Here is a 25,852-nt window from a genome sequence, read left to right as displayed (position 1 = left end):
ACATGTCACCCATTGAGCATGTTTGGGATGCTCTGGACTGGCGTATACGACAGCATGTACCAGTTCCTGCCAATATCAGCAACTTCGCACAGCCATTGAAGAGGAGTGGACCAACATTCCACAGGCCACAATTGACAACCTGATCAACTCTATGCGAAGGAGATGTGTTGCACTGCATGAGGCAAGTGGTGGTCACACCAGATACTGACTGGTATCCCCCCCCCCCCCCAAATAAAACAAAACTGCACCTTTCAGAGTGGCCTTTTATTGTGGACAGTCTAAGGCACACCTGTGCACTAATCATGGTGTCTAATCAGCATCTTGATATGGCACACCTGTGAGGTGGGATGGATTATCTCAGCAAAGGAGAAGTGCTCACTGTCACAGATTTAGACTGGTTTGTGAACAATATTTGAGGGAAATGGTGATATTGTGTATGTGGAAAAAGTTTTAGATCTTTGAGTTCATCTCATACAAAATGGGAGCAAAACCAAAAGTGTTGCGTTTATATTTTTGTTGAGTGCAGCAGTAACATACAAATAAATTATTAAAAAAATCATACATTGTGATTTCTGGATTTTTTTTTTTCTTTTTTTTTTTTTACATTATGTCTCTCACAGTGGACATGCACCTAAGATCAAATTTTCAGACCCCTCCATGATTTCTAAGTGGGAGAACTTGCAGAATTGCAGGGTGTTCAAATACTTATTTTCCTCACTGTAACTATGTACATATTTGTTGTTAGAATGGCCTCAGTCACTGGCAGGTCTTCTTTCTTCAAACTTAAACTCCAAAGACTGTGATAACCGTCTCCACACAAAAAAAGAGGCGGGGCCAAATATTAACATTTGTATTTTCAGCATTTGATTGTGTTGCTTTTCTTGATGTTCAGGGTCGACTCTTTAAAACATGGAAAGATTTCCTGAATTGTGTGTTTCAGTGTGTAAAATGACCATGAAGAACCTCGGTCATAAACGGGTTCTTTTTGTGTGTTTCAGTTGGAGTAGACACACTGAGAAGATCCAACAAGAACTCGCACCCTTTGAACCAGTAAGGAACCAAACCCAGTCCCACTGCACCTTTTTTCCTGTACCACTGCTTATTTGTTAGAATTAGAGGTTGCATATTTATTTGTTCTGAAGTGAACATTCATGTGTTCTCTTTCAGAAATTCACAGACGACATGACGGAGGAGGAAAAAATTAAAGTGCTCGTGTCTTATTCCTGCTATGGTTCCACACAGTGAGTCACTTTCACGTCTTGTCCTTCATCCGCAGCTGTGTGTCAGAACTCTGTCCCTGCTTTTTCACTTTCACTCATCCTGAATATTCATTCTTTCATCTCATCACCACTCTGGGGGACTAACGTTTGTCACCTTTGACCTTTGCTCTCTTCTTCACCTCCACAGTTATGATCAGGTCGCTCGTCCTCTGCCAGACACTTACATCTGGTATCGTTGTGGGCAGGGCGGTCACCACATCAGGGACTGTCCCACCAAACAGGTAAGAACAGAGTCGGTGCCTGTCACACAAATTCATCCTCAACTCCACAAAATGTGCAAGTTATTTATCAGAGAAAAATCCCAAAGTTCCAACAATATTCCACAGTAATTCTCATCCTGTGGTCATTCTAATAAGTGGCTCCAAAGTACTGCTGTGCAGTGATTCATCCAATAAACACACCACATGGATTGATGTTTCATACGTTCATGCTGAGCACTGAAGCCACGCCCTCTTTGTGTTCTTTTGGAGCAGGATGAAAGTTTCAGGCCTGTGAAGAGGATCAAGAGGAGCTCAGGGATCCCTCGATCCTTCTTGGTCAAAGTGGATGATTCCACCCATGGTGCCATGGTGACCGCCACAGGGGAATTCACCATTCCCGCCATCCATGCGTGAGTGACAACAAAAGAGTCAGGATGTGTGTTTGTGTGTGCAAATCACTGTTTCTTCTGTTTGATGGAAAACCGCCTGGAGGTGAAATAATTTGTCAAACAACCTAAAAACATCCGCCGACTGTTTTGTTAATTAATTAATTATTTATGCAGAAACGATGCCAAACTTTTAAATGTTCCTTCATGTTTTGCGTTTGTTCACTTTTGTTTGATTTGAACTAGTTGGAGCAGATTGAATCTATTCACACTGAGGACAGACAGATTTAAACTCTAAACCAGCAGCAGAATGTCTTAAAGGCACTTTAATCTGCTCCTTTATCTGCTTTCTGGAGACCAGAAACAATTTTTGGCCCAAATGTTTGTCAGCAGTCAGCAGTTCTGCTCTGATTCTGCACAAACACACAGAAAGAAATCGGCAAAGTCGTCACCTTCAGTAAAAACATCATCTGATGCTGTGAAAGTGGCTCTGATGATAAAACGTGCGTGTGTCTGCAGTGAGGCGTACAGATGGGAGGAGGGGCCTCTGTTCCTTCCACAGGTCCCGCCCACCTCAGTGAAGGAGGAGCTGATACCTGAGCTCCTCGGCTGTGAGCTGCTGCGTGAGGCAACGATCGTGCCGTGCTGTGGAAGGACCTTCTGTAACCAGTGTGAGTGTGTGCAACACAACACACTGACCCTGACACACACACACACACACACACACACACACCACACACACACACCACACACACACACACACAAACACGTTCACAGTGGACCAACAACACTTCAATCCAAACACCTAAACAATCCACAAGATCATTAGTTTGTTTCAGCGTTCCAAGACATTTTATGTCACTTCGTCTGCACTCTTCAGTGTTGGCAAGCTCATGCTTGACCTTTTGACCTTCTTTGTCATGGGGTCTTGACCTTTTGGCTTTGGCCCTTTGGCCTTGACATTTCACAGCTTTGTTTTTAATCAAGAAAATTCAAGTCTCTTTCAAGGCACATGGAATTTTCTTTTTTTGTTGGTTATATGTTCAGTTTGGCTGCTTTGTGTGATCACGTCCCCTTACGAAGTTCATATAAATGGAGGTAAACAGAAAAACCTTAACAATAAAAGCATGAATCATTGAACAGTGCGACCTATAAAAGGTACAGATACGACAGTTTGGTAGATTTGGTACATTTCAAACAAAATGTTGAAATTTTTGTTATTTATTATCAAAGGCTTCTGTTATTTATATTTTGTGGTCATAAACAGGCATGCACATAACTGGTACTCATGGTGCTTGTGCGTGCTAAAACTAAATGATGCGCAGCAGAAAAGACAAGGGAAGCACTTCATAGGAGGAAGGCTTTGATGGATTGTAGGAAAAGTGATTCCCTCTGTGTGCTGCCAGCTGTGCAGTGATTTTTAGCACACATGAGCATGATATGTGCACCCCTGGTCATAAACAATAACATGCATTACATTTATGACATTTTTAAGAAACAGTCCACCACTTGGCCACATTCAAAATATTGATGGTAATGTTTTGGTAAATATGGTCACTTGTTCACTTTTGATTCTAGTGTGGACGTCATGCTGTCTGTCACATGTTGGTCACATGATTCCTGCTGGAATAAAGTTTATGTGGATCAGCCTCCAGCTCTGCATATAGTTTGCAGAATATGTGACTTCACCTTGATTCATTCTTGATTTTTGACTTAGTTTTACCATAGAAGTTAAGAATATGAGTAAATTTCTGCACAGCTGCCAAGATCACAACTTGAATTCAGCATATTTATCAGAAGTTAATCACCAGGAGTCGCTATTATCTACCGTTTGTATTCACAGATTTGTGTGTAAACTGTGCATGCAAAGGGTGGAAACATGCCCATATCATGATGCTTGCACCACCATGCTTCACTGTCTTCACTGTGAACTGTGGCTTGAATTCAGAGTTTGGGGGTCGTCTCACAAACTGTCTGCGGCCCTTGGACGCAAAAAGAACAATTTTACTCTCATCAGTCCACAAAATATTTCTCCATTTCTCTTTAGGCCAGTTGATGTGTTCTTTGGCAAATTGTAACCTCTTCTGCATGTCTTTTATTTAACAGAGGGACTTTGTGGGGGATTTCTTGCAAATAAATTAGCTTCACACAGGCGTCTTCTAACTGTCACATCACTTACAGGTAACTCCAGACTGTCTTTGATCATCCTGGAGCTGATCAATGGGTGAGCCTTTGCCATTCTGGTTATTCTTTTATCCATTTTGATGGTTGTTTTCCGTTTTCTTCCACGCATCTCTGGTTTTTTGTCCATTTTAAAGCATTGGAGATCACTGTAGGTGAACACCCTATCATTTTTTGCACCTGCGTATAAGTTTTCCCCTCTCCAGTCAACTTTTTAATCAAACTATGCTGTTCTTCTGAACATTGTCTTGAATGTTACATTTTCCTCAGGCTTTCAAAGAGAAAAGCATGTTCAACAGGTGCTGGCTTCATCCTTAAATAGGGGACACCTGATTCACACCTGTTTGTTCCACAAAATTGATGAACTCACTGACTGAATGCCACACTACTATTATTGTGAACACCCCCTTTTCTACTTTTTTTTTTTACTAATAGCCCAATTTCATAGTCTTAAGAGTGTACATATCATGAATGCTTGGTCTTGTTGGATTTGTGAGAATCTACTGAATCTACTGGTACCTTGTTTCCCATGTAACAATAAGAAATATACTCAAAACCTGGATTAATCTTTTAATCACAGAGCGCTCCAAAGTCTGGGACCTGCCACAGAGAAGGGTCTGTGCCCCCGGTATTAAGCCTGCTCTTTGGCACAATGAGCTGGAACTGGCCCTCAGACCTCAGAGCGCGCGACGGAGAATAAATTTGGAGGAGGTTCACGATGTACTGTGGGGCCAGTCCATTTAAGGCTTTAAAAATAAATAATACAATCTTAAAATCAATTCTGAGATGAACAGGGAGCCAATGCAAAGATGCAAGAATACGTGTGATATGAACATGTCTTTTGCTCCCTGTCCTTTGCTATTTAGTCACTGCATACTGGGTCAACAGAACCATGGACCATGTGATGCTGTAGTTCTGCACCTCAACAGACTGTCCTGTTGCTCGCACTGATCCAGATTAAAATTCTTCACTACACTGCTTCAGCAGATATTTGGTAAAGACCTCCAGCGTCCACATTCTGTCTGCCTGGACAATCCTTAAAGTGATGTGAAAATCTGCCATTTTGCTTTTAACAACACACAAGTGAGATGATTATTGTCTGTGTTCACAGTGCAAGAGGAGTCAATCAGATAATCTCTAAAGTTTTCACATATAACCTGCTTAAGAGTGAGGAATTCTTATTTCCCAGAATGAAAATGGTTTTACCAAGAACACAGAGTGACACTTTTTATATTTCAGTGAGCTGCTGAAAAAAACAGGCATGATCTATGTTACATGAGTGAACTGTAAACTTCTGTTTAAAAAAAAGTTAATGTTTCAGATGCTCTAGAAAGTCGGCTTATAGGATTTTTTTTTTCCTGCAAATTTTCAGTGTTTATTAAAAGTGCCTTGTGGGTCCAGGACCGTGTTGTGTTTGCTGACCTTTCTTCAACCCCTCCGACAAACTTAGAAATTGGTCAGAAACACAACTGTATGTAATGTTAATCTGAAGTGGGTAAAGATCTTTAAAGAAAATTCATTACAATCTAAAGCTGAATCCTAATTTCAGCATCTATACCATCCCAACTTTATTTATAAAGTACCTTAAAACAGCCAGCACAGATACCTCTTTCTGCCTTTTCTGGGATACTTTGGACACCACTGGTCTATAAGAAAGCTGAACCAACAAAACCCAATATTGACTGTATTGCAAAACTAATACAATAGCAGTTTTATGACATAATGTTGTCATACGTAAACTGTGGAAAAACAATGCAAGTGCTTATGGGTATAGACCAACCCTGGTCTGTTGTGAAAGCTGTCAACAGCTGCTCAGTGCTCCCTCTATTAGCTCTAAATATCTCCAAGATGTTGACTGTATTCAGTGCCTTCATAGAATTCTTGCTTGGGGTCCTTGCCCACAATCCTGTTGAACTCCATGTACCCCTGAAAAATACAGAAATGGGCAATGAAATAAATTAATAAAAGATGACAAATGGGATTTCCAGAGACATCAAATAACAGAAAGCTAGAATGCATTATATCTATCTTGAATATACCTGATTTTCTGTGAAAAGAGCAGGCCAGCATTCCACCATTTCGCTTATGGCAGTTTCAGACTCCGCCTCCTCTTTTTTCTTCTCAAAGCAAACGTCAGGTCCATTTTCTGTCTCACAACTGGTCCATTTGGTGTTCTCCTCTGCATTTCATTAACCAGGTCCTTACGAGCACCCTCAAGGGCTGCCTGATCAAATTCCTCTGGAAAGCTGGGTAAGTAGTCAAGTTGACCTTTCTTTGCCTTCTTGATATTCTTGTTAACTGGTTGTTCTTCTCCTGAATGCCGTCCCGTTTATCTGCATTTATGGCAAAATCAAGGCATCCTGATGTCCTGTAATCAGCCATTTTATATTTTAGACAATTTTTACAATCACTGCAGCGAATGGTGGAGCCTTGTTCCTGCTTATCAGTGCTACTACAACGCTTTCAAATTGAGCATTATTTGGGTATGTTGTGTAGCTATAAATGCTCTCTGCCAATCTTTCAAGGATCTCATATTTAAACTCTTTTGTTACTCTCAGGAGTGTTCCGTCCCTAAAACACAGCAGATCTGCTTGCCTAAGTCTATATTCTACATTAGGGTGATTCTTTAACTACGGGCACTATTGGCCTTGTAAATGTAATTTCCACCAACCATTGCCTTACAATATAAAGCGCCTTGTGGCAACTGTTTGTTGTGATTTGGCGCTATATACATGTGCTCTGATGTCACTGTTTATCTCCATAGGAACTACCCAAACAATCTTTCATACAAACTGTTTAAAGGGACATTACAGTGTTGTGGTGGAAATTACGGCAATAGTGTGGGACAACTACATTTTGTTTAAAAAAATCACAACAGTTGTATGACATTGAATACCCCAATTATGTTTGATTATTTTACTGATATTTTATTCAGAGATATTTTAAAACATTAGAAAAAACGTTTCTTTACCATTCATTTTTATCATTGAAGATCAAAAGTCTGGGTTTGGGACAAGCACAAAACAGCAATATTTGCATATAATGATGCTGAAAAAAAAGGTGAAAAAGTCATCATAGACTACTAGAACAAATTTCTTAACACACTTTCATTGTAAAGATAACTATAAAAGTGTGAAATTTCCCCTTTTTTCTGTTTTTCATACAATATGATCAAAAGGACATAATAAGTGCCTGTAGTCTAAGAATCACCCATTAACAGAAAAAGTTGGGATATGAAATGGAACTGGCCACTGTCTGTTGCTCCTGAGATGAATGTGAGAAGATCTCCATATCTGCTACACTGAGTGTGTCACTCAGGATTTCATCAGATGTTAAGAAAAGTACCAGTGTAAGTACAGGGATGACTTTGATGGTTTTTCCTGGAAGCTCTTCAATATCTGTCAGATTGCATAGTTAACCACTGAACTCAGGATCTTTGTGCTGAAGTTGTAATCAAGTCCCAGTGATTCTTTCAGTTTGCTTATCAAATCCTCCACTGTAGCAGGCCTCATATTCAGGATGACCTTTCTTATATCTGCCTCTGTGAGAATGACCCTTAAGGTCATCTTCTGGTGTGGCATCATCTAGTGCAATATCTAATTCCATCTGCAGAGACTGATGATGCAGCAAGAATGGTTGCCAGCTGAGGAACCTTCTGGCAGAAAACTTGTTGGACATTCTTAGGGTAAGATTTGATCGATGCTGTAGTCACCTTGTCCATTTCAGCTGAGGGTTTGAAAAATGAATTTGTGTCATTTTGTGAGCCATCATTTTCTGATGCTTTACAGCCAGTGTAAGAGCTACATTTCTGAAGTTGTGAGCACTGCAAATGACCGTTTGAAGAATTTGTGCTTTCCCTCAAAGCACATTGTCCAGATGTCTGAAAGTAGACCAGATGCCTTAATCAGGTGAGGATAATGCTCAATGAAGTGGTGCTTTGGATGTAGGCTGAAATCAGGGAATGTACTTTGCCTTGTTGTTACAGCCAACTCAACAATGTCTTTAATGTTGTGTTTACACCGGGTGCGACAGCGGCGACAGGTTTCCATGTAATCCCTATGGAAGGACGCGTTGTAGTGCCAAGCCACACGACGCAATGGACGTGAATGAAACGACGCGAGTGAAGCGATTTTAAGCGATCGGCGCGATATCGCGTCACATTGCCCTCCTCCCCAAGTTGAAAAATCTGAACTTTTTTGTCTTGTCGTACCGCGATGACCAATCAGTGACTGGATATGTAGTGACATGGAAATGTCTGGAGTTTGACTGAGTTGGATGTGAACATGTCCTGTCTCTGGTGGCCAGCCTGTGAGCAGGACTTATGTCCCTTTTGTCCTTTATTTCACAATTATGACAGAGTTTTTGGGGGAAGAGCGAGCTGCAGCCCAGCAGCGGCAGCGGAGTTTTTCCTTTGTCACATGCGCGCGATAGCGAATCATCCGTGAAGATTATTGTATTTATTAACTACACAGTTGTATAATAAAACGAATGGTGACTGGTTTTAAACATTTATGACAGAGTTTGGGGGAAGAGAGAGCAGCAGCCCTGCAACAGCGGACAGTTTTCTTTTTCATGTGCGCACACGAGCGAGTCGTCCGTGAAGATTATTTTATTTATTAACTACACAGATGTATAATAAAACAATGGTGACTGGTATATAAACACAATTATGACAGAGAGCGAGCAGCAGCAGGGGCAGCGGAAAGTTTTTTTTTTTTCTTTACATGTGTGCACGTGAACAGGACAGGAGGTCCTCAAACTGGGTCCTGCAGAGCGGAAGGACCGCTGAAAGCGGCCGTCATCCAGATGCAGCTCCTGCAGCAAATAATGAAACTCCCTGAATGGGAACGTCTCTGAGGATGTTGTGAACCCAGGGACGGCACCGCTGGTGTTTGTCAGCTTTCCCACAACAATTAAGAGCACAGCAACTCCGCTCCGTGCTCAGGTCCGCATGTTAACTTGACTGACAACCGGAGCCGGCGAGCGAAATGGAAACTCCTCCATTTGATGACGCACTGGGATGAATTTTCGCAGTGAAAGCAGAGCGACACACCCGACGCCCGGTGTGAACGCGGCATAAGGAGCATCAGATGTTCCATGCTTTCGTCTCGTTAAGGTACTTTATGGCCTATGAGAAGTGGGAGCAGTCTGAGTAATGCCCAGTTCTCGTGGCCATTTCCTCCTATGGTTCCTTTGGTAGAAAAGCCACAGGCAATAGGCTGAGGCTGGTCAGTTTTGTCATTAAAGGCATATGCAAAAGACTTAGTGTGGTTCAGCGTTTCTAAAGTGAAAAAACTTCTTAGTAATCAGGTCTGAAATGCGTACCATACCAAACCATACTCTTTAGCCACAGTGGGATCCTGCCATACCTCATGGTTGTGTGTGTTTCGTAGTTCTGGGTTCTGAATGTACCTCCTTGTCACCATGCAGAACCTGCAGAATCTGTCCCTGTGAAGCTCTCGAAAAATTCTGCCAGTGAATGAGCAGCCCAAGTTGTCAGCAGCCAACAACGTCTCAACATTCACCATGTTGCTCCAAAGAGACAGATCTTGAATGAGAGGATGGAGAGTTTTGGCAGAGCCATATTTTTTTTATCAGTTGCTTTACTTATGTGAGTGTGGACCTGTATTTTGATGGCACATTAGCTAGCACCCAATATACTACTGCAGTTGTTTTTTTCTTTTTCTGTGTTTAAAGGATTAACACTAAAATAATTTGTGTAAAATCCAATTTTAACTCTCATGTTTAAGGAGGTTCTTCTTTTCTTCTCTTCCAGTATGTACCATCTCTGTATGTACTGTACTCATGGTGCACATGCTTTTGTACTGGAAGAACTTTATCTAAAATGTCATCCCTGTTCAACATCGTCTCATGTTGCATGTAGAGGAACCATATACAGCACTCACTTCTTTTTCTCTATCAATAATGTACCCACTACTGGACATAACCACTGGAAGTTATTCCTCACATATGCTGCTCTCTTTTTTAGTGGTTGAGCCATTCTGGCACAAATCTCCTTTATGATATTGCTCTCTAAAGCAGCTTTGGCTAACTGTCTCACAAACGAATCATCATACATTTGTATGTTTCAGAATATCCTTGACAGAATTGGGCAGCGGTGGCTGGGACTGTTCACATATCTGTAAAAGCTGTTTCTGGAATAGAAGGATGGTTTGCACTTTAAAAACAAGCTGCTAGATGTGCTCCGTTTCCCTAGATCATGAAGCTCTTCATTGCTGGAATCCTCACTGCCCTCTAAATCAGGGGTGTCATAAAATGTGGAGTACACTAATGTGTACTCCATATTTGTGATTAACTTTAAATATGTACTACGCAGGTGAGTGTGGGGGGGGGGGGGGGGGGGACACTTCAGTGCAGGGTGCTAAAAAATAACATAATGACAGTGAAAGTTACTTGGGCAGTTTCACAAAGTTGAGCATCCTGGGCTTTCTGGTGAATCTTACATAAGTGGACCTTAAGTGCATGATGGAGTTAAATGTTCACAGGAAGGAAACCCAACTCACTCTTTGAGAAAGATGGAATTTCTAAGTTCACTCATGTTTCTGGGTTAATCATTTTTGGTAAGACAACTTTAGGTTAAACGTGTTTTGATAATAAGAAATTTTTGGTTAAATCCAGTTGTGTGGAATTGGGAACGCCTTGGGGTTCCCCCAGGGAGCTGGGGGAGGTGTGTGTGGATCGGGAGGTCTGGGCAGCTTTGCTTGAGCTGCTGCCCCCGCGACCTACTCCGGATAAAGAGAAGAAAATGGATGGATGGATGGATCTTTGGGTTAAATTCCCGTTGTGGAATTAAGGGCCCTGTCCCCTGGCATTTAGGAGGATTTGCGGATGGAATGAGGAGACAAAAGCTGAGTGTCCGCAACACAAGGTGGGTGGAAATGACAAATGCCCGGGGTGGATCAGCGAATACATGAGGAAGAAAAGTGGATATAACAGGAACAGAAGCGAAGGCGACCGCGGAGGTGCCCCCATGAGGGGCACAGCGGCCGTGATGCACTCGCTTCATCTGTGCCCACTCTGTCGCATTAGAGGATGACATTTTTCGGGAATTCCGTGAGTCACATGATTCCTGCGGGATTCCCGCGGGATGGGAGTCAAAATTTTATCAATCCCGTGATTGGGATGGGATGGGAATAAAAATGAACGGGAGCAGGCAGGAGCGGGAATGCCAAAATAGAAAAATCAGATTTTCATCTATTTAATGCCCGCGTTCACACCGGGTGCGATCAGACGCTAACAAATTCGCGGGGGTCGCGTGGCAATGGACGCCCTCCTTCACCTGGTGGTCTCTCTGCTTTTTGCTGCGAAAAATTGCCCTGATGCGTCATCAAATAGGAGGAGCTTCAATTCCGCTCGCAGGCTCCAGTTGTCAGTCAAGTAACATGACGGACCTTGATCACACACAGAGCGAGTTGTTGTGGAACCTCCCAATACAGAGAGATCATTATTTGCTGCAGGAGCTGCGTCTGGATGACGGCTGCTTTCAGTGGTCCTTCCGCCTCTGCAGGACCCAGTTTGAGGACCAACCGTCCGTTCACGCGCGCACATGTAAACAATAAAAAAAAAAAAAAGAAACTCCACTGCTTGCTGCAGCTCGCTCTTCCACCAAAAAACTCTGTCATAATTGTGTTTAGAAACCAGTCACCATTTGTTCTATTATACATCTGTGTAGTTAATAAAATAATCTCCATTCGCTTGCGCGCGCATGTAACATAAAAAGAAAAAGAAACTCCGCTCCTGCTGCTGCGGGGCTGCTGCTCGCTCCAAAAACTCTGTCATAATTGTGAAATAAAGGACAAAAGAGACATAAGTCCTGCTCACAGGCTGCTACCAGCGACAGGACATGTTCACATCTTCAGTCAAACTCCAGACATCTCCACATCACTACATATTCAGTCCCTGATTGATCATCACGGCGCGAGACATATGGGAGTGGGACTGATTTTTTTACTCCAGTCCAGGATTGGGACAGGATGGGATTTTTTTTCTGGGAGCGGGATGGGATGGGAGTGAAAATCCACTCCCGTGTCATGCTCTAGTCTGCATGCGCGACATACCATTTGCGACCGTGATGTGGCCGTGCTGGGCACGCGTCATATCTGTTTTGCACGCTGTCCCGGTCCGCTGTCCCGGTCCGCTGTCCCGGTCCACTGTCCCGGTCCGCCGCCAAGCCGCGCCAACCCGTCGGTTGCGGATATCAGCGGATGACAGGGGATATGCGGCGCGTTGGTTGTGTATGTCCTGCGTATGTCTTCAGTATGTGTTCAGGCAGTGATGCAGATCTCATCCGCAGCAGGATTTTTGAGCCGCTCAAAAATCCTGGCTGCGGACATGCGTGCCTCTGCGGATGATCACGGATGTGTTCGGATGGCGGCCGACTCATACAGGAATGTTACATGGTTATTGCGGTTGTTTGGCGGATGTGGGCCACTTTTGTGCGCATTCCATCCGCAAATCCTCCTAAATGCCAGTGGGACAGGGCCCTAAAGGAAAAGACTTGGTTAAACCCTCTTCTGAATAAGAAGAAAGTACCGTTTGTTGAAGACCCGTTTTTGTAGAAGAAGAAAAGACTTGTGGTTGAGTCCTGGGTTTGGCTTTTTGTACACTTCCAAGAAGTAAAGACATTCCTTTAGCTCAGTCTAACCTCTGTGTTTGCAACTCACCCTTTGGAGGAAGGGAATTTTAAGTTTGTTTACCTTCATGATTCCTGGTTTTCCACTCTGCTGTGAAGCAGCTCCCTCTGTTAATCTGCACCTTTAAAGTCTCCTGTGTTTTTCAGCACTCCCAAGAGTTTCCCAAGTGTGCCTGCACCTCCAACATCATACATTTGTCGGCACAGCTACTAAGATGATTCCTCAGCTTATCAGCACCCGTGTTTGAAGTGGACTCCTTGGTTTGCATTCCCTGGTTTTAGGAAGAGGATTTCCATCGCCACATCTGACTCTGTCTTGACCTAACTTATTTGAATTAAACTGTGCTTTAACACCATCATCTGTGTCAAGGTTGTCCTGCATATTGGGGTTCCCTTGATTCACCCCCCAACCGTAACATGCCCAAGATAAATTTCTCCCTGGGGAGACTAATAAAGACACTTTGACTTTGTTCAGACTTCCTTACAGTGATATTTGAAGAGACTGAGGGTTTTGATGGTGATGCAGAGGAAGAAGTGCATATGCAATAAACACATAGTGAAACTCTGCTCCTCATGTGTGGTGAAGTCTAGTGTGAAAATGACCAAGTTCAATTTGGGCCAATGTGTTGTTCAGACAGATGTTATGTGTAAACTGACCTGAGTAAGTTGAATTTCAAATAAATAACGCACTAATTCCATAGACAAGCCAGAAGAGCAACCTATAGGCTCCCATAACAAAACCTATAAGCGACTATAGGCATTTGGGACGTGTCACCTATAGGATTCCATAAGCGATTCTATAGGATAACCATACAACGCCTATAGGGTCTTTGTAAGGACTGACAGGCGACAACAAAGCTTTTCTAGTAGAACCTATAGGATAGCCTATAGAGAGCTATAAGCCAATCTATAGGGTCTGAGTACATAGGTTATCTATACTTATACGATAACCTGTTGGATTTTTACTATAGAACCTATAGAACAACGTTTCACTTTTAACAAGAGATTTTGTCCTGGAAAGCCGCGCGGAGGCTTCGCGCGTCATGACCGATTCGCTTTGGAAGCGAGACAAAGGAACACCTCTGTTTCGGCGTGTCAGAGGACAAGTTTGGACATGTCTATCTCGGCTTTCAATGCTTAGTCCAGTAAGTATCAGTGAAATTGTCAGTGAAATTTTGGAGAGCTTGACATGTCCAAACTTGTCCTCTGACAAGCCGAAACGGAGGTGTTCCTTTGTCTCGCTTCCAAAGCGAATCGGTCTTTATGCGTGAAGCCTCCGCGCGGCTTTCCATGACAAAATCTCTTGTTAAAAGTGAAATCTGCCGGAAAATGGCTGATGTCCAGCTCTTGTGATAACCAGAGAAAGAGCACACGATGGTCTCGTATCCACAGAGCCATCCGTTTAGAAATGGTCCTGTGGCTTGTGCCGCGTCTACACAGCTCGGAGCGCGGCGCGCCAAGCGTCCTTAAAGGGGTCCTTAAAGCTGTAGTAACAGACCTTATTCTCTGTGAAGCCTTTAAAATTTTCACCGAAAGCCAGATACATTTTTCGAATGGTTGCCAGGTGCCAGTCTCTAACAGCTTCTGAAAAAATTCTGATGGAAAAAAGTCCTTTTCATTCCGCCATTTCCAGACAATGAAAATCCGACGAGGGGGCGGGATCACTCCTTCCTAAGGCGTGCTCACAGGCGAATGACGTCACCGACAGGCGTAGAAAAACTCACGCATGCGCATGAGGGTTCAAGCATGTCTGACGTAAAAACATATGAATGAAATCCATATAGTTTTTGAAAAAATAAAAAACCATTACTTTATTGACAGACCTCGTATAAAATTGATTTCACAAATACACGATAAACAATACACAAAAAGTGACAAAATTCAACTTTTTATTGGATGAAATATTGAACATTAACTTTAGGGCAAGGCTTTAATCAGTGGTATCACACTTCTTCTTCAGTAGGCGTTTACCTTCGGTGTTCAAGAGGTGAGTGATGGCCGTTTTGACTGGTTGAACATGACAATGTTAGCAGTTAGTTGCATGGAGGAGAACACTGATGTGTCTGTCCTGTACACCTTATTGGCCAGCAGACACACTAAATCAAAATGCACAAATGTGCTTTCAAATAATTTGCATGCTCTTGGCAAAGGAGAGCAAGTTATCCTGCCTCCATCAATGTTACTGGCTGCAAGCAGACTGACAGGGAACCAAGTGCAAACTTCCGCCATTGTATATAAGAGATTTATTTTTCACCACCAGCCAGCAGTGACTATTTTCGATCTGCTCGGCATTGCAACTGCTATGTTGCAATTACTCATGGTGTGTATAAATATGCAGTCTGTTGGGACCAGACTGCATGAGTGATGATGGTTTTTGTTTGTGTGATAAAGAAAATATCATACTAGTAAAGCCATTCAGCATTACACAAAGACCATCATTTGTTGATGCAAGGCTAGGCTGTTCATCTGACTGTCTTGAAAATATTGACCAACATGCACATAACCCAAATATTTGTATATATCCAGGAGACATCCTGCAAAAATGTATTTATATGAAATCTGATGTTTCATTTTACCTGTGCCCACTGCCTTCTCATTTCTACTGGGATTAAGTTGTGAATTGATGGTTGCACATGAATGTTTTACATGTTAGCAGAATTTGGCCCTCTATAGAATACTATAGGACAGACCATATTATTCTCCAGGTCTGTCTATAGAATCCTGTAGGACAACCCATACAGTTTGCCATGTCTTTCTATAGAATCCTATCCTATAGGATAGCCTATAGGATTTCCCGGGTCTCTTTGGAATCCTATAGGAAGGCATATGGAATTGTTTTCATAGATTTTGTCATTACATTATTACTAAGTACATGTTGGATGTTGGGGGGTTTGGCTGGACATTTGGGTGTTCTTTTCTTTTCTTTGCTCTCCAGGTGGTATGCAAACTGATTTATTGTCTGTGGAGAAGGTGCTGGCAGAAGAGTCCTTCACCCTCATCAACGTAATGTGCAGCACCTGTGGATGGTGCTCACGTGCAACCTTAAAGACTTTCAGCTGAAGCAGATAATGAGATGGCGTTCTGCATTTAAGCCATGTGTGTTCAAGCAGAATTGCCGGGAACTCGACCTTGTGATGTTCGTTTGTGAGACGCTGAGGACCGCGCCTGGGTTTGACACATCGTGCCTGTGAAGGAGGACGGGTGAGGGACACATGCTGTCAGCACACATCAGAGGTGATTAATTGCCTGAATATGTGTTAACAGTAATTTGGTATTTTGTTATGCAGTATATGTGAATATTGATAAGAGTTGTGCAGTTTGCTTCTCACTGCCGTGGTGTGCGGACTGATGATCCTCCACCTGTTGTGAGAAGCTGCTCATTTACATAAAGCTTGAATTCAGACCTGAATGTGTTGCTGATAGTGTGTGCCTTTGAAGGATATTGGTTGTAGCTGCTGACTTACCTCACCTTTTCTATCCTTCACAGAGTCGGTTTGTCATGTCCACCTGGGGGGTGTTTGGCAGTGAACGTGAGTCCAGAAGCGCCGGGCTTCGATCCCTTGGCGCTGAAGAGCGCGCCATCCTTCACTCCGCCAGATAAACGCACTTTTATGTTGTACACAATTATTGCACGAAAGGGGAATAAATGTTTTGTTTTTGGAACCGCTTCTGGTTATTTAGCGCTGGGTTCAGTCGGACGCAGGTACGCTCCTCACCCGCGTCAACACATAACAGTAGTTCCCGGCCATTCTAAAATGGACCCAGCGGCAGAAGCGGTTCCATTTGCCGAAAGAGTTCAAGAACACTTGGAGAAAATATGGGAGCAATTACAGCATCTCGCAAACCAAATTAAACAAACAGATGCCCACGTTATAGAGCTTGCAGCGCAAGCCGTTCCGCGTCCTGCTGCTCCAGCTGCGGCACCATCGATACCGGTGCAGATAATTCCGTCACCCAGAGATTCGGCTTCCGAACTGATTATTTGTCGTCCGGAGCCTTATGCGGGAAACGTTGAAGCCTGTGCTCCGTTTTTGATGCAATGTTTTCTGGTTTTTGCTTATACCGTTGCCCAACGGTTGCTGAATCTCAGGCAGGGGAGGCGGAGTGAGGCGGATTATTCTGTGGATTTCCGAATGTTTTCTGCTCAGTCCGGTTGGAATGCCGCAGCATTAAGCGGCGTGTTTGTGGATGGTTTAAATGATCCATTAAAGACGAGCTAGTAGTCCGTGATGAACCAAACGATTTAGATGAGCTAATATCTTTGGTGATTCGTCTAGATGATCGGATAAAGGAGCGTGGACGTGAGAGAGGGCGGCCATCAGAACGGGTTTTTTCGTCTCGGGGCTTTCCCCGACACAGGTCTGGGCTGCCTCTTCTTCGCCCCACTGAGACTCCTCCGACGGGACCTCTGGCTCCTCTTGCGGATGAGTCCATGCAGCTCGGACGAGCTGAAGTCACTATATTGCCCCGTCATATAAGCGTCAAGAAAAATAATACACACACAAAAAAAAAAAAAAAATTATTATTTGGGCTTGTCGTGGTCCTCTTTTTGGTCGTCTCAGGATGTCTTCGTTAGATAACACAAACTAATTGCAAGTGATTAGCTAGAAAAGGACACAACACTTTGGAATAATTCAGCCTTAAGCAAGATAAAATGCACAGAGTTTTTAAGTTTATTTAAGCCTTTGACACAGAGCTTATACAAACTGAGTCCTCTAGAGAGACTGAATATGTGACGACCGCGCTCATCTATTTATTGGAGACCCGCGGGCATCGCCTCCTTCGACTTTTTATTTATTTTATTCCCAAGACATGGTTTTCTATTGGAAGCGTCCTCTAGTGAACCCTAAGCAGGTGTTAGGCCATTATTTCAATGTGACAAACGCTCCCATTAAAACTTGAAGGATTTACAACTGATTTTTAAAAAAAAAAACCCTTCTGCCACAGGTGCAGCTGGCCTGAGGCCCACTGCACCTGGCCTGCGGGAAAGTACCTAAAAGGCCTTGGAAAGCCCCTGACAGACCGAATGACTAATAGAGCCCTTTTTGGGTTGAACACCTGCTAGTTCAGCCAGAGGACATATAGTTCAGATCAGGACACTTGATAGTTCATCATAGTTCAAATAAGGACCTACAAATTCTTCTACAGGCCCTCCTCTGGGACTCGAAAGAGTCCCATTACATCAACTACTCTTGGGCTGTTTACTGACAAGACGTCCTCATTTGTGTATTGCAATAAAAAAGAAAAACACATCACTCGAATTACTGATAACTCTGGTGCGGATATGAATATAAGTGATACTTCACACGGTAAATATATTTAAGTGCAGGTGAATCTACATACTAGGGCACAAGGTGATCAATTAGCTGGATTATATCAACGCAAGGTGACATTCAAACATTGAGTTCTGGTGTAATTCAAGGCACTTAAAATGGCCACATAAAACAAGTTACTGCAACCTCTTAATCATGGCAAAGTAAAGGCATTACATTGACATCAGTGCAACCAATCATCTTCTGGCATCTATTGTCTCACTCAACCAGAGGCTCCAACCCATTATACTTGGTTCTACATATTATTTTGTTAAAGCGTCACACATTTATTACTTAAATGCATCAAACAACCCCTACGTTACCACTATTTAGTCAAGCAATCAAGAAACTATTCTAAGGTTAGCGCAGCTATATCTAGTTAAATGATAAACACAATAAATGGTTTCCCTTCATGTCCGTCCTTAAGTCATTTGCCTTAATCAATCATATAATGGTTTTCATTATAGGCCATTTCTCAACATTTTCCACTTTGTTTTTTTCTTTTTCAGCTTGTTTTCTAATGCCCTTTTTGGCCAGACGCCAAATTTAGGCGATGCATGTCTCTTGAGGGATGCTATAATTTAAGAAAAAGGGGTCCCTATGGTGCATCTTTACTACTAAATCTCCAAACACACCGTGTAAGGGTCCCCTTTTTATAACTTTGCAATGTGATATCTATGTGTATGCATTTAGCTTTATCTGTGTTACGCAGATGATGGTAAGGACAGACATTTACCCGACCTTCGTTACTACATATATCCTTCTTTGTTTTTATTTACACTCAGATTTCTGAAACCAGTCCGCAATTCAAACTCAAGAACCAAGGTCATCGTCCGTTTTCAGTGCCATTATGTCAGTCCGCGCTCTCAGCATTTACTCAGCGTCTGAAGTTTTGGGAGAAGTTGGGGAATATGGGGAGGTTGGCCTTTCAGGGGTAGTGGGGGAAGGATCAGGAATTCTGGCTTTCAGACAGTCGCGCAGTTCTCTGATGGATCTTTCCAGCTCCTTGTGCTGCTTGGCCAGGTTGTACAGGGCCCCCAGAGAATTCTTGCCCACATTCAGGGTGGTGGTGGCCAGCCCTAGGTGTTCCCTCTCCATATGCTCCATCATGCTGGCTAGCATGTCCATACTAGACTGAAGACCACACAGTTGAGTATGGAGGCCCTCCTGAGCACAAGAGATGTTGGCATTGTCACGGTGTATCCTTAACAGGTATGCAGCTGTCTGACTCAGTTGTGGCATGATTTCCTCAAATAGCCCATGGGGAATGTGATTTGTGAGGGGCAGGAGCTGCTCCAAGGTTTTTGGAGCAGACTCTTGTGGAAGACAAAGCTCTCGAGCTAAGATTGCCATGTCCAGTGGGGTGACCATGACCAGATTAAGGTTGTGCAGTCCAGGGGACAGGACGTACAAGGGGGAAGGCATCTCGTGTGGGGGGAGTATTGTTGATGTCGCACGGGCAAGTGGTTGGGACACTCTGGGCATTTAGCAGCCTGTACAAAGCTCCCCTCTGTCCTGGTGGGTGAGTTCGGCTAAGGTCCACCCCTGCTGATCCTCCTCCAGAGGCACTGGGCTGATCTGAATATCTCTCCTGCCTTGGGGGTTGAAAAGTTGGGGACATGTCCTAGCAGTGAATTGGGTCTAGGATGCACTCGGGCGGTTGCTGCATATGGCCGACCTTGGCTGCCTCCCCTGGAGGGTATCGTTGCCACTGGCACATGTGACTGTCTCCATGGCATCTGCGGAAGGGGTGTGTTCCTGAGTCCAAAGGGTCCTTCAGATGATGGTGGAGTCCTCGGGCCGACTCTTGCTGCAGGCAGATTCTGTGAAGCTACTAATCCTTTAGCTATACAAAATGGGTGTATCATCCCTTTCTCTATTTTAATCATAGGTGGAACGGTTCCTTCTGTACTTAAAGGCACTGGACAAAGTTTACTGTCGGCAGCATTTTTCATCACCTACTGCCATTTTCATAACACATTGTGTATAGCACTCTGCTTGGTCTGAGTTATGTTGGGGACTCCTATAACAGTTGTTGATATCAGGTAGGTGTTTAGCCTGAGGTATCACACCCTTCCGGTGACAGGCTATGCAAGGCTTTTCACTGATCTGCCTAGCTGAAAATTTCAACCATTGGTAAAATAAATTGGTCTTCAACCCTTGTGTGCGGGCTAGGTCTGTACTGGGTTTCTAGGCTTCTAATTGTCCTCTCTTTCCTTGGTTTGATTTTTACCCATTTTGTGGCTTCATGTACTGTAACAGTTATGTCTTGCTTGGTTTCCCTGCATCCTCTTTTATCATAAATTACCTCTATGTTGAGTGTTCCCTCCTCTTCACATTTGATGCTAATGGCTTCGCCTAATATGTAATCCCCCAACTTTCCCTGTATTCCTATGTTCTTGTAGGCTTTTGATTTAATGTATACCAATTATATGTTTTTCCTGTATTTAGAATGCCTTGTTTAGTTGCTATTGCGGCCATGGCCACGGCACAGTCCGTTGTATGTTTTGGACATCTATTTCTCCCATACTAACCACCAGTAGTATTGTCAATCCCTTGAATAATTCCTTAATCATTGTTCTGGTGACTGTTGAGATGTGCTACTAGATGTGCTACTGAGTGAGCCGTCGCTAGATGAGCTGTCACTAGGGATGTGTGGTGTATGTGTGCTTTGTCTGGGTTGTACTTCCTGTGGTTCTTCTGTTGGTAAATCTACTGAGTTGCAGTCCGAGTCTGATGTCTCCTGTGGCCTGTCTATCTGTCGGTCTGTATCTCTGTCTGTCTGTTGGCCTGCGTCTCCAGTGTTTCTGAGTCTGCATCTGAGTCTGTCGCTGCTCTATCTGGCAGGGATCCACTACTCTCTGAAGCTGTGCGTCGTCTTTGTTCAATCAGTCTCTGTGAGCGTCTTGGCCGGTGTTCGCCTGGCTGCAGGGAGGCGTGGTCTTCCCTCGGTGCTGCTTCTGGCTGCAGGGAGGCGTGGCCGTCCCTCTGTGCTGCTGTAGGGTCTCTGGCTTCTCTTGCTTCCCCCCTTGGCCCGGCGGCTCTGCCAAGACGAGCTTGCCGAGGCCGCAGGGGCGCTGGGCCACCAACCCTACAGCAGTGGTTTAAATGAAACCAAGTGTGCTTACCGTCTACTTTGACTGCTGTACGTGAGGCAAGAATAACTTTAAAAGGACCTTCTCGGCGGGGCCTGTCCCACTTCTTTTTGAACACTTTGACGTAAACCAGATCACCAGGCTGGATGCTCTGATTTTCAAGTGGAATCTCTGCTTCTCTGTCTTCTGTAGCACCTTTGACCTGCAAAAAGATAGTTTTGTGTATTTGGGTTAACTGTCTCAGATAATTATGCCATTCGTCTTGTAGCTGCTCCAGCGATGGTCCTTCGTAGGGTCCTCTCAGGTATGGAATAGGCATCGGCCGACCTGTAAGAGCTTCAAATGGTGTCAAATAGGTTAGTCGGTTAGTTTGTGAGTGCATTGACAATAAAGCAAGCGGCAACGCATCCAGCCAGGTTAGTTTGCCATTGCTGTCTGCTATGATTTTTGCTAGTTTGTTCTTTAAAATGCCATTAGCCCGTTCCACCGCCCCATTTGATTGGGGGTGATAAACACACCCAAATTTCTGTTTGATACCCAATTGTTTGAATTTTCTTGTGTAACCTTGGCTACAAAAGCCCTACCGTTGTCAGATGAGATAGTATCTGGAATGCCAAATCTTGGAAAGACGTCTCGGCACAAGAATTTGGCTACTGTTTTATGGTCTTGATTTGCAGAGGCTACTGCCTCAATCCATCGGCTGAATCTGCATATCACTACCAAAACATATCTCATTCGTTTAACTCGATTTTCAGCTCCCATGTCTATGAAATCCATCATAAGATGTCTGAATTGCCCATCAGGGACCGGAATGTGGGCTAAAGGGGCTGTGAATGATTTCCGGACATTGTACTGTGCACATACCTCACACTCATTCAACAAACGGTCCACTGTAGCTGCCATATATGGTGACCACCAGACAGCTTTTAGTTTGTTCATATTTGGACTAGCGAACAATGATCGGGTCCGTGGGCCCAAATGATTGCATGTCGTAATAAATTGGTGGGTAACACAAATGTCCATGACTACTGTGCCACAGCTTGTCCGCTGGCCCCTGACTGCGTGTCTCAATAGCGCCTCGTTTAACCCACATTCGTTTTCTTCTCCACTGGCCCTACTTTGAGCCACTATCAGTGCGTCAAGTGAAACCAGTGGGGCACAATCTTGGATGGTTAACAGGGGAAACTATTTTCCCCTTGTGCTCCTTTGCGAGCTGCGTCATCTGCTAGGTTGTTACCTTGAGCTATGATGGTTATTATTCTTTTGATGACCTGCACATTAATGATGGCTACCTCAGACGGTAATTGGAGAGCTTGTAACAGTTGGGAAACACTTCTCATGAGGACAGGGGTGCCATCTGCTCTCAGGAATCCCCTTTGTTTCCAAATGTTTGCATGTACATGACATACACCATAAGCGTAGGCTGAGTCTGTGTAGATATTAACACGTTGATCTTTAGCTATCTGGCAAGCCATAGTTAAGGCTTTGATTTCTGCCAGTTGGGCGGAACAAGGCTGATCAGGTTCCTTGGGACTCCAGTAATTCAAAGGTCTCGCCATCCGTGTTTAGTTTAACAATCCCCATACCCGCATGCAATCCCGCGGCATCCCGAAAGCATGAGGCCAGTCCACGAACAGGGTTAGATCTGCATCTATGGCGTGATTATACAAATGTTCTCTGGCTCTCAAAAATTTCACTGTCTCTGCCACACAGTTATGTAGAGTACCATCTAACGGTGTGGTCAATTTTGGTGGCGGGATTCACCGTGTGACAACGTTGTATTGTTATTTCTGGAGCGGACAACACAACTTCATATCCAGTGCGTCTAGCTTGTGTTAAGACAAAACGTTGACGGTTAGCAGGGCATGTAACTGATGCGACGTGTACAACGTACTGTATGTCCCATGATTATGGATGATGCTTTTGAAATGCAAAGGCAGCTGCTGGCTAGACCCTGATAGCATGGTGGCAATCCTGTTTCAATGTTGTCAAGCTTTGTACTATAATGGCCAATGGTTGTTTTCCTTCATTTGTTTCCTGCATTAGTACAGCACAAGCATAACCAGCTTTTTCAGTAACATACAAATGAAAGGTTTCCCCATAATCTGGGTTACCTAATGCGGGAGCAGATTGCATGTCTGTGTTTAGGGCCTCAAAAGCTCCCGTTGCCTCATCTGTCCAGACGAGGAGCGCTGCATTGCTTGTTTGCCCCCACTGCTCTAATCATGGCACACAAAGGTTGCAGTTTTTATAGCATAATCACACAATCCACGGCCGACTGTACCCTGCCATCCCAAGGAATGAAAGCATCTGTCCCACTGTTTGGGGGTTTGGGAGCCTTGATTATAGCCTCCACTTGGCTGGGGCTATACATCGCGCGGTCCCACACAACTGTCTTCCCAAGTATTCTACTTGTTGTTTGCAGAACTGCAATTTGTCCTACTTACTTTATGACCTCCATCTGCCAATGCATGCAATACAATTAATGAATCTTTTTCACACTGTTCTTGAGTCTCTGATGCAATAAGGAGATCATCCATATATTGCACCAATGTACTGGGTATGTCAAGGTGTTGTAAATCTTCAGCCAGGACTTTGTTGGCGGGGGACAGGTTCAGTCCCGGAGGTAGTCGTGTATACGTAGCTGTTGTCCCAGAAATGTGAATGCAAACAAATGTTGTGAATCTGGGTGCACAGGCACACTGAAATAGGCTGAACACAGATCGATTACTGTGTACCATTTTGCTCCAGCGGGATGCTTGATAGTATAGTATGCGGAATCAGGTACTATAGGTGCATCCATTTCTATTATTGCATTGATAGGACGCAGATCATGTACCAGCCGTTACTCTTTGGTATTGTTTTTAGGGATAGGATAGATAGGAGTATTGCATGGGCTTGCAGTTTTTATTAAAACTCCAAGCTGCCATTAGTCCCTAATTACTTACTGGTTTTATGCCTTCAATAGCCTGAGGTTTTAATGGATACTGCCTTTGGTGAGGCAGTTTTGCTCCCGGTTTTACTTTTATTTTTACTGGTAAGGCTGTTTTTACTAGTCCTACATGTGTTTTGCTTTTCGACCACACCACTGGTGGTATTTGCTCTAAACAATTTCTCTTGTTGGGCCGATAACACCATCTGTCCCTCTGGTCTAGGAATTGAGCTCCACTTTTTGAGCTATAGCCTCATCATTTACTTTTAAGTTAATTCGGTATAAACTGCTGGTCTTTTGACAGATGTACTTGTGGACTTTCCCTGTTTTGCCATTCTTCAAACTTCTGAGGGCTGTCTTTACCATTTGACCTAGGTCATGGGATTCGTACTTTTCTGAGACTAAAAGGGTCACATGAGGCGTGGCATTCGGCACTTGATACCATTGTTGTTCAGCTGAAGTTAGCTTGACAGAAGCTGCGGCCCCTTGGGGGCCTAAATAAATTTCTGTGGTGGTTATGTGAAACAGCCGTTGATTCATCAATGCATCCCAGCAGCATGCATAGTCAGTCTGTTCTTGTTTGGCATCGAACATCAGGGTGACATGTAAAGGTAAACTAGGTGTATATACTGCTGCATAGTGTTGTTCTGCCCAGGGCTCCATTTTTCCCATTCCAGTTGAAGATTTGAATTTTCTGGTTGTAACTTCAGCCAGTATACCATGGGTTGCACAGTTCGGACCTTGTTTTCCCATATCCATAAGCACCATAATGTTGGTGGATGCTTCGTCAGGAAGTGTATTTGCAGTCCTTGATGGTACACACTATCTGGGTTTGTAGCTTACATAAAATGTCTCTTCCCAGCAAATTCACAGGTGTATTTTGTGAGTATAACACGGGTGCTTCAATTGTTTTTCCTGCAGTCGTTACAGGAAGTGGGCGTGTAAAAGGTATTATTTGAGTTTTCCCAGATGAAGCCGATGGTCTTAATTACAGACCCAGAGAGGGGGAGATGAGCGCCCATTTTCCCTATGCAAGAGTATGTTGCCCCTGTATCCACCATGAAAGGAAATCTCTGTTTTGTATATTAACGGTGACGGTTGGCTCTTCCTTAGGTATCATCGAAATAGCCAATGCCACCGTTTCCCCCTCTGTCTTCTCTAGGCCCCCTATTGCCAATAGGTAGAGGGGTCCACCCAAGGTCGGGCTGGACAATTTCTCATTCGATGTCCAGGTTGTCCACAGCTCCAACACTCATTAGAGGGTTGATCCCCTATTGGGGGTGTTGGTCCCATAGGCGGTCCCGCTTGACTGTTCCTGGGAGCTGAGTTTTGGAATCTGCTTCCAAATGAAGGTTGGCGAGATCCTCTTCGCCACCCTCCTCTTTGACCTTGAAAGTTCCGTGACTCTCCTCTCCACCCATGACTGTAGGTGGGTCCATTTCCGGGTGTGCCAGTGCTATGGTAGTGATAGTGATGCTCCACTGGTGCTAAGACTTCTCCTGCAGGAGTGCTCCCTGCTGCTCCTTGGGGGCTCTGTGTGGCTGTTACCACAGGTGCCTGTATGGTGGCAGCAGTGTTTGCTGTAGGGACCGTGCTTGCCGGCTCAGAAGAACAGGGTCATCATTGGTGCCTGGGTCTTTGTTTTTTTCTTTCTTGACTTTGGTTAGCTCTCCCAACTGCATCTGCACCAATTTTTTCGTCAGGGATTTTGCTGCATCTTCTTCTTTTTGTTTTTCTTTCTTGTAGATTTCAAGATGGTGACAAATATGCTCAGAGTATAAAGCCCAATTCATTTTCGATAGTCCCACGACTC

At 43.9% G+C, this 25,852-nt stretch overlaps 1 protein-coding gene and 3 long non-coding RNA genes across 4 annotated transcripts in view; all 4 read left to right on the top strand.

Annotated features, from left to right (window-relative positions):
* Positions 1 to 994: 994 nt before the first annotated feature.
* Positions 995 to 1,813, top strand: LOC117513250. The gene is made up of 4 exons (XR_004561513.1): positions 995 to 1,050; positions 1,168 to 1,241; positions 1,408 to 1,501; positions 1,754 to 1,813. It is a non-coding gene; the product is annotated as an uncharacterized LOC117513250 (long non-coding RNA).
* A 587-nt stretch (positions 1,814 to 2,400) lies between these two features.
* LOC117513248 lies at positions 2,401 to 5,988 on the top strand. The gene is made up of 3 exons (XR_004561512.1): positions 2,401 to 2,537; positions 4,048 to 4,090; positions 4,914 to 5,988. It is a non-coding gene; the product is annotated as an uncharacterized LOC117513248 (long non-coding RNA).
* Positions 5,989 to 6,115: 127 nt separating this feature from the next.
* Positions 6,116 to 8,326, top strand: LOC117513247. Its single transcript, XR_004561511.1, has 3 exons — positions 6,116 to 6,297; positions 7,660 to 7,732; positions 7,836 to 8,326. It is a non-coding gene; the product is annotated as an uncharacterized LOC117513247 (long non-coding RNA).
* A 2,045-nt stretch (positions 8,327 to 10,371) lies between these two features.
* Positions 10,372 to 25,852, top strand: part of LOC117513411 (E3 ubiquitin-protein ligase RBBP6-like) — a 31,199-nt gene continuing 15,718 nt past the window's right edge. Inside the window, exon 1 of the mRNA XM_034173596.1 lies at positions 10,372 to 10,384. Coding sequence (XP_034029487.1) covers positions 10,372 to 10,384 — 13 coding nt within the window. The remainder of the gene's footprint in view (positions 10,385 to 25,852) is intronic.

Source organism: Thalassophryne amazonica, chromosome 7, assembly GCF_902500255.1.
Source record: "Thalassophryne amazonica chromosome 7, fThaAma1.1, whole genome shotgun sequence".
NCBI lineage: Eukaryota > Metazoa > Chordata > Actinopteri > Batrachoidiformes > Batrachoididae > Thalassophryne > Thalassophryne amazonica.
This window is presented reverse-complemented; position numbering and strand designations above follow the sequence as displayed.